We start from the raw sequence: 8,752 nt of genomic DNA on the forward strand, positions 1-8,752 counted from the left end.
GCGCCCGCCGCCTGCGGCCCGCCGCCCGGCGCCGCGCCCGCCGGCGCCCCCGAAGGTGCCCCCGGCCCGGCCGGGTCGCCGCCCCGCCCGCCGCCCCGCGAGCCGCTTTGTCTCGGGCGGGGCGAGCAGGAGAGGCCGCCAGGTGCCCCCCGCCGCGGGCCCGGGCCCCCCGCCCCGGGGCGGCGGCGGTGGCGCCGGGCCCCGGGGCGGGGGGCGCGCCGGGATGGGCCCCAAGCGGCGGCAGCTGACGTTCCGGGAGAAGTCGCGGATCATCCAGGAGGTGGAGGAGAACCCGGACCTGCGCAAGGGCGAGATCGCGCGGCGCTTCAACATCCCGCCGTCCACGCTGAGCACCATCCTGAAGAACAAGCGCGCCATCCTGGCGTCGGAGCGCAAGTACGGTGTAGCCTCCACCTGCCGCAAGACCAACAAGCTGTCTCCTTACGACAAGCTCGAGGGGCTGCTTATCGCCTGGTTCCAGCAGATCCGCGCCGCTGGCCTGCCGGTCAAGGGCATCATCCTCAAGGAGAAGGCTCTGCGTATAGCTGAGGAGCTGGGCATGGACGATTTCACTGCCTCCAACGGCTGGCTGGACCGCTTCCGCCGGCGCCACGGTGTGGTGTCCTGCAGCGGCGTGGCCCGCGCCCGGTCGCGCAGCGCTGCCCCCAGGCCCCCAGCGGCGCCCGCCAGCCCGCCCACGGTGCCCTCGGAGGGCAGCGGTGGGGGTACCACGGGCTGGCGCGCTCGGGAGGAGCAGCCGCCGTCAGTGGCCGAGGGCTACGCCTCCCAGGACGTGTTCAGTGCCACTGAGACCAGTCTGTGGTACGACTTCCTGCCCGACCAGGCCGCGGGGCTGTGTGGCAGTGATGGACGGGCACGCAAGGCCACCCAGCGCCTGAGTGTCCTGCTGTGCGCCAATGCAGATGGCAGTGAGAAGCTTCCCCCACTTGTAGCCGGCAAGTCCGCTAAGCCCCGTGCAGGCCAAGCCGGCCTGCCCTGCGACTACACCGCCAACTCTAAGGGTGGTGTCACCACCCAGGCCCTGGCCAAGTACTTGAAGGCCCTGGACACCCGCATGGCTGCAGAATCTCGGCGAGTCCTGCTGCTGGCTGGCCGCCTGGCAGCCCAGTCCCTGGATACCTCGGGCCTGAGGCATGTGCAGCTGGCCTTCTTCCCGCCAGGCACCGTGCAGCCGCTGGAGCGTGGAGTGGTCCAACAGGTGAAGGGCCACTACCGCCAGGCTATGCTGCTCAAGGCCATGGCAGCACTAGAGGGCCAGGATCGCTCAGGCCTGCAGCTAGGCCTCATGGAGGCCCTGCACTTCGTTGCTGCAGCCTGGCAGGCTGTGGAACCTTCGGACATAGCCACCTGCTTTCGTGAGGCTGGCTTTGGGGGTGGCCCTAATGCTACCATCACTACTGCCCTCAAGAGCGAGGAGGAGGAAGAGGAGGAGGAGGAGGAAGAGGAGGAGGAAGAGGAAGAGGAAGAGGAGGGTGAAGGGGAGGAGGAGGAGGAGGAAGATGGCGAGGAAGAGGAGGAAGGGGGGGAAGGAGAGGAGCTGGGGGAAGAAGAGGAGGTAGAAGAGGAGGGTGATGTTGATGACAGTGATGAAGAGGAAGAGGAGGAGGAGGAGAGCTCCTCTGAGGGCTTGGAGGCTGAGGACTGGGCCCAGGGAGTAGTGGAGGCTGGTGGCAGCTTCGGGGGTTATGGTGCCCAGGAGGAGGTCCAGTGCCCTACCCTCCACTTCCTGGAAGGTGAGGAGGACTCTGAGTCAGACAGTGAGGAAGAAGAGGAAGATGAGGAGGAGGAGGACGAAGATGACGAAGATGATGATGAGGATGGTGATGAGGTGCCTGTACCCAGCTTTGGGGAGGCCATGGCTTACTTTGCTATGGTCAAGAGGTACCTCACCTCCTTCCCCATTGATGACCGTGTGCAAAGCCACATCCTCCACTTGGAACACGACTTGGTCCATGTGACCAGGAAGAACCATGCCAGGCAGGCAGGAGTTCGGGGTCTTGGACATCAAAGCTGAGCCACTGGGCCTAGCCATGCCCCCAACCCGGATGTGGCAGCACCAGCCCAGGGCAGAGGACTCTCTGGGCAGCTGTTGTGGATGGAGCCAGAGTGGGGAACCCCAGATCCTTTAGTGATGTTCTCCTGGTCTTGTGACAGGCCCAGTCACCTCGGTAGGGCCTGGGGCTGGTGTCAGCCTCACTGCCTGCTTATTGCCTCTTTCTCAGAATCCTCTTTCCTCCCTATTTGCCCCTGGGCTTGGGGGACCAGGTGGGGAGGGTGGGGAGCTGTCCGGTGCTACCACACCGTGCCATCAGTGGACTAGGCCACAGTAGCAGCCAGGGATGGACCCTGGAAGCTCCTGGCCAGAGAGTGCCTCTCCCCTCTGCCATCCACACCAGGTCTTTGGTGGGGGGGGACCCCAAAGCCATTCTGGGAAGGGCTCCAGAGAAAAGTCCAGCCTAGGACCCCGCAAGGCTGGCAGCCCCGCATCCCTGCCCTGAGGCCGCCTTGAGAAGCACAGTCTAACCGCAGGCTCCTGGGCCTGCCTCTGCCTGCTTCCCCACTTCCCCAACCCCTTCCTCTGGCCCAGTCCATGTTACTTTGGCCCTTGCTTTTCTTTCCAGATTGGAGGTTCTCAAGAGGCCCTCCAGAGGAGTGGTAATGGGCACTTCCCTTGTGGGCAGCTGCAGGCCCCATGCCTCTCCTCCCTCTCTGGCAGGGCCCTATCCTGGGCAGGGGTCCTGGGGCTGGGCCCAGAGTCCAGCCATCCAGCTGCTCCTTTCCCAGTCTGAATTCAATAAATCTGTCCACCCCCCTTTTGTGGGAGTGGACATTTTAACAGCCAAGGGTGCATCCTTCATGGTCTGGGCTTGCGTCTGTCTTGGGGACACTTTCTTTCCCGGTTCCCTTTGGTCCTTGCTCTGGTGGGACAAATGTTGAGAGAGTGGCAACAGCCCAGGCCCTGACCAGGGTGAAGGGCAGCATGTATATCTAAGTGTTGCCTAGGCTTGGGTGGGAGGGGTCTTCAATGCACCTGCCTGGGGGTGGGTTTGAGCAAGCTGGGCCTTGCACTGCTTTGGGGTTAAAACTTTTGGGCCAGTTGGCTGGGACAGGAGGGAGGGAGCCAACAGTCCCTGGAGGGCCAAGTTAAACTGTGGGCACCTCGGAACTAGGCTTATCAAGGACCATTAAAGAAGATCCCTGCAGGAGAGGGGTCGGAGGGCAGAAAGAAAGGAGTGTTGGGGCAGCTCCTGTGGTCCAGGTTGGAGTTTGTAGGGGCATACAGGGCATCTCTTGTATGGTGCCTTAAGAGGGAGTCCTCTAGGCCTTTCAGTGATTGGCATTTCCAATTCTGGTGGCTATCCTTGGGAACAGTGTCAGGATGGAGGTGAAATTGCTGGGGACACATTGCACCCCCAAGAGGTTAGCCACTCCCTGTGTGGTACCCTCTGGAGCCCCCCCCCCCCCACCCCCCACCCCCCCCCCGCCCCTGTCCAAAGGTGAGGACAGGCCCTCTGCTGATCCTACCCAACCTTTCTCTTCAGGGCCAGCTCGCCCCTCCCGGGCCCTTTGTCACTGAGGCCCTCAGGCCCCAGTGGTTCTAGTGAGGGGAGGGCCTGAGCTTGAGCAGGCCAGCAGCTCTGGGCCCCAAACCGGTTTTCCCACCTCTTCTGAGGCTGGCACATCACCCCTGTGGTTCCCTGCCCCCACCTCCTCACAGTTCCTCCTCTCTCCACCCTGGAATGTGGGGGTGGGGTGGGGGGTGTTGCAGGCAGTTATCCAAGTCATCTTTTTAAACAAGAAGGTGGAATGACTTTCCCTTCCGTACCTCTGGCTCTCAGGGATTCCCTCAAGACCTTGAAGGCTTCAGAACTAAGTGAAAGCAAAAAAGCAGTTGGGATTTCCGGCCCCCATCCAGTCCCCATCTGAGCCCCGGAGGATGAGACAAGGAAGCCCAGCCTACCCCCTGGCCTGCTCTGGAGTAAATATGTGGGAGCAGTAGCCTTCTCCCCAGGTTCCCTTGGCCAACCCAAGGCCCTCACCTCAAATACTAACAAGGCAAATACTTCCATTTGTCTCCTGCCAACAAGAACACCTCTTTTGCTGGAACTGAGATCATCTCATTAATGATAACACCAACTGACATTAATAGGGCTCTTGCTGTGTGCCAGGCTCTATGCTAAGTACTTTAGATGCTCACAAAGCCCCTGTGAAGTAGGTAAAAACATGAGAAATACAGAACAGAAAGGTTCAGTAATGTGCCCAAAGCCAAACCACTAGTATGTGGCAGAAGCAAGCTCTCTCCCCAGGCTGACTCCAGAAGTGCCCCTTTACTAAGGAATTCCTAACCCTAACCATATTCCTAAAGGAATTGCTTACTGACTCAGTTTCTTTTTTTAAAAAAAACTTTTTATTTATTTATTTATTTTCGGCCGTGTTGGGTCTTCGTTTCTGTGCGAGGGCTTTCTCTAGTTGCAGAGAGTGGGGCCACTCTTCATCGCGGTGTGTGGGCCTCTCACTGTCGCGGCCTCTCTTGTTGCGGAGTACAAGCTCCAGACGCGCAGGCTCAGTAGTTGTGGCTCACGGGCCTAGTTGCTCCGTGGCATGTGGGATCTTCCCAGACCAGGGCTCGAACCCGTGTCCCCTGCGTTGGCAGGCAGATTCTCAACCACTGCGCCACCAGGGAAGCCCCTGACTCAGTTTCTAACCCATGCAAGAATAGCTCTTGGAGATGAGGGATGTGGAAGTGTCTACAGGAGCTCTTGAAGCTCCTGTACCTATAACTAACCCCTGTTCCCCCAGTCCCCAAATACAGGTCTTCTGTAACTACCCTTCCCATTCTCTCTATTACTCCTCAGGGACGGTAGGTGAGAACCATCCCCATTTCATGAAGGAGGAACTAGGGTTCAGGACTATAAATGACCTGCCCAAGACACTGGCCTTGAGCTCTGGTGCTCTCCCTGGGAGTCTGGGTTACATATAGAATGCCTCACTGGGACACTACTTGGGGGGTGGGGGGCAGTGGTGTGGGGATGGCCCTATGAGCACAGAGCTTTGAGGAGGGACCTAGCAAGGAGGCACTGTCACCCAGCCTACCACGCAGTCCAGATGTGAAGCAGCTGGTGATTAACAATGGACCACCAGATAAAGCTGACAAACACTGGGATGCTGACTTCACTTGGGACTGATTGCTAAAGGACCCTGGAGGAGTTTCCTTGTCCTGAGGATACTGATGCAGGGGTTCTGGAGGCCTGGTTGGCTTTGGCAGTTCCCAGAGTGGGTCAATGTCTGGTGAGCAGTTGGCAGAGGTGATTTCTTGGGAGGTGGACAAGACAAACCGCCTTTTCAAAGCTGGGGCCTGAGAGGAGGTAGCTGGAGGGGGAAAACTACAACTCCCAGAAGCCCTTGCTCCCCGGCGACTCGAGTAAGGTTGCCATGGTTTCAGAAAACAATATGGCCGCTCCCAGCTGGGAAGTGAGTCTTTGGGTTAGAGAGGCAGAGGAGGATCTGGGCGGCGGCAGTGGCGATAGAGGAAGCTCTTGAGGGGTCGTGAGGTTGGGCCTGGACTCTGCACAGCTGGAACGGCCTGACCTTTCTGAGGGCGCCAATGGCGGGCAGCGTGGACGAGGAAGCGCTGCACCAACTGTACCTGTGGGTAGACAACATCCCTCTGTCCCGGCCCAAGCGAAATCTCTCCCGGGACTTCAGTGACGGAGGTGTGCGCTCCAGCGTGTGTGTGTGTGTGTGTGTGACAGGCGTGTGAGCTCCAGCGTGTGTGTGTGTCCGCGTGCGCGTCTGGGTGTGTTCTGTACGTCCTTGTGTGTCTACGCGTTCTGTCCTGTATGTACGGGTGTACGGGGTGTGTGTGCATACATGTCTCTTGTGCTTGTGGCGGCGGAGGCGGGGGTGGGCTGGTGGGAGGGGTGTCTATCTCCTAGAACTTCAGTTGTAGAAGTGTGCATCTTGGGTATGTGGGCATGTGTGTGTCCATATTATGTATACATGTTCTATCCTTTATGCATGTGGTGTGTGTGTGTGTGTCTGAGTCTGTGACTCCCTCCTGGGACTTTAATGACTAAGATGCGGATGTTGTGTGCATGTTTCTTTGTGATTGTGTAGCTGTGTGTCCAAGACTGTCTCCTGGGATTTTAATAATAGAAGTATGCACCTCTCTGTGTGTATATTGGTGCATATGTGACACTTTGTGCTTCTGTGTGTGTGTGTTGGTGACTGTCTCTTAGAACTCCAGTGATAGAAGTATGTGTCTGTGTATGTTTCTGCATCTCTGTGTCATTTTGTGTGTGTGTGTGTATTTATGTCAATTCCTAGAGTGAGGCCCCAGCCTCCTGAGGTGTTCTCTCTGCGTCTATATAGAGGACTAGAGACCTTAGTTTTTATATGCCCCGAGTTAATGGCAAAGGAGTGCAGCTCCTTTGGGGTGTGCTGGAATTTTTGTCTCTGGCTGATCACTGATCTTGCTTTCTTACCTCACCTCCATATCATCCTTACCCCTTTCCACATCTTCACCTCTCCACTTGGCCCCACCACTCTGTAAACCCTGATTCTCCCATCCCACCCATTCTTTCTCCCTCCCCCTTCTTCCTTACCCATCTCTACAACTTCCATGTCTGCTCCCACCCCCTCTCCCTCAGTCCTGGTCGCAGAGGTCATCAAGTTTTACTTCCCCAAGATGGTGGAGATGCACAATTATGTTCCTGCTAACTCTCTCCAGCAGAAGCTGAGCAACTGGGGTCACCTGAACAGGTAGCAGAATACCTGGGCACACTAGTGGGATCTCCAGCTCCTACACTGGGATCCCAGGAAGGGCTGCCCAGCCCCTCCACCTCCTGTGGTCTCCACAGTCCAGGCTGGTGGCTGGCTGGGAAGGGACAATGCAGACAGAATCTGTCTGGTAACAAAATCAAGCGACTCTTCTTTTGGGGAGGTGACAAGGACCCTCGAGACATATAAACACTGGGCTCAGGTTGGGTGCCCTTCCATTCCCCCAGGGCTGTGCACTGAAGGGCTGCAACTGCTGCACCCCTTTCCATCCCCCAACCCTTCACTTCATCCCCCCCAGAAGCCAGTCCACCATCCCTGTGTCTGCCCCCCAGGAAGGTGCTGAACAAATTGAGCTTCTCTGTACCAGATGACGTGATGCACAAGATTGCACAGTGTGCCCCAGGCGTGGTGGAGCTGGTGCTCATTCCACTGAGGCAGTGCCTGGAAGAGCAGCAAAGGCGCAGGAAGCAGGGCACCAGCTCCTTACAGGTGCCACCCCATTCAAGTTTCTTGCACTGCTCTGGGGTAGTTTCCCAGGCAGCAGAACGCTCTGCCTCAGCAATAAGTGTGGGAGAAGGGTGCCTGGCTAAAGGGAGCCTGGCGGGTGGGGGTGGGGGGGAGGTGCTCTTTGGGGGTGGGCAGCCTGAGCTCACAGCAGACCCTGGGGGTTCTTTCAGGAGCTGGCTCCCCAGGATGGCACTGACTACATAGATGTGGGTAAAGTGGCCTTTACTTTTCTTCCCTCCCAGGGGGAGCTTTCCTCCTGTCCTTCCTTCCTGTGGGGGAAGGGGTGCGGGTGTGGAGAGGTGGAAGACAAGAAGACAGGGCTCCATCAGGATTACTCCTACACTTGCCTTGTCTCAGGTTTGTCCCAGAAGGCCCGAGGGGAAGGTGCTCCAGACCCCCAGGGAGGGGAGCAGCTCAGGTAAGGAAACTGGGAGCTCCTGACCTCACCAAGCCTGGTAATCTCCCTATGCACATGGCTAGGAGGTGAGGGTGAGGGTTGCACCTGGAAAGGTAGGGAAGTCAGGGATGGGTGGGGGAGGGTGGGGGTGAGAGAAGGCCTGGTCGAGGGACACTGGAAGGGTGAGGGTGGGGCCCAAGATCCAAGCCTGGGCTAAGCTGCTTCTCACCCCAGGGTGGGCCGGCTGCCTGTGCCCCGGCCTCTGGGGTATAGCCAGGCGCTGCAGGGCGACCGAAGCTTCGTCCTCCAGATTGCTGAAAAGGAGCAGGAGCTGTTGGCCTCGCAGGAGACTGTGCAGGTGAGGGCGCACTGGGAAGGCGCTGGGGGATTGGGGCCTGGAAACACAGGGGCGGGGGCAGCAGGCCGCAGGGCTTGACCTCTATGGGGCTCCTCCCAGGTCCTGCAGATGAAGGTGAGACGCTTGGAGCACCTGCTCCAGCTCAAGAACGTGCACATCGAAGACCTCTCCTGGCGGCTCCAGCAGGCGGAGCGTAAGCAGCGGTGAGCCAGCGGCTCCAATGAGCCTCCTGGGACAAGAGCGCCTCCCCTCTCTTGGGGTGTGAGTGAGCATGGGGGGCGGTGGGACAGGAACCCTCCAAGCTGAGCCCCGTGACTGAGCCCCCTCCTTCCACTCCATCTGGGTCAGGAGAATGGACTGCTTTCCAGAACCTAGAAGCCACATGCAGAGACCTGGCATGCACCTCAAAGCAGTGCCTGACACCAGAGGGGGTTCTGCCTTGGTGCTCCCTGTGCTGGGCCTTGGGGGGTGGTCCCCCAGCTCGGTCCGCACCCCTAGAACCCGGTCCCTGCCCAGCTCTGATGACAGCAGTGTCTCCATCCAGGCTAGTCCTCTGTGCCCTGGGCCAAAGGGGAAGCTGCCCCAGACACCTGAGGGGCTTCCTTGCCCCTCCTGGGCACTCACCTGGGACCCAACTGGAGGCTGGAAAGTGCAACAGCTGAAGGGGTGAGGAGTGAGCTCAGCTAGGA

General features: G+C 58.9%; 2 protein-coding genes across 2 annotated transcripts; both read left to right on the forward strand.

The window, feature by feature from the left end:
* The first annotated feature begins 223 nt into the window (after positions 1 to 223).
* CENPB (centromere protein B) lies at positions 224 to 2,864 on the forward strand. The gene has a single exon (XM_065892970.1). The coding sequence runs from the start codon at positions 224 to 226 to the stop codon at positions 2,033 to 2,035; it is 1,812 nt and encodes a 603-aa protein (XP_065749042.1). The 3' UTR covers positions 2,036 to 2,864.
* A 2,762-nt stretch (positions 2,865 to 5,626) lies between these two features.
* On the forward strand, positions 5,627 to 8,270 carry SPEF1 (sperm flagellar 1). Its single transcript, XM_065893402.1, has 7 exons — positions 5,627 to 5,735; positions 6,672 to 6,783; positions 7,134 to 7,290; positions 7,479 to 7,518; positions 7,666 to 7,726; positions 7,940 to 8,063; positions 8,163 to 8,270. Exons 1-7 carry the CDS (start codon positions 5,627 to 5,629, stop codon positions 8,268 to 8,270), a joined length of 711 nt encoding a protein of 236 aa, XP_065749474.1.
* The last annotated feature ends 482 nt before the right edge of the window (positions 8,271 to 8,752 follow it).

Source organism: Phocoena phocoena, chromosome 15, assembly GCF_963924675.1.
Source record: "Phocoena phocoena chromosome 15, mPhoPho1.1, whole genome shotgun sequence".
Taxonomy (NCBI): Eukaryota; Metazoa; Chordata; class Mammalia; order Artiodactyla; family Phocoenidae; genus Phocoena; species Phocoena phocoena.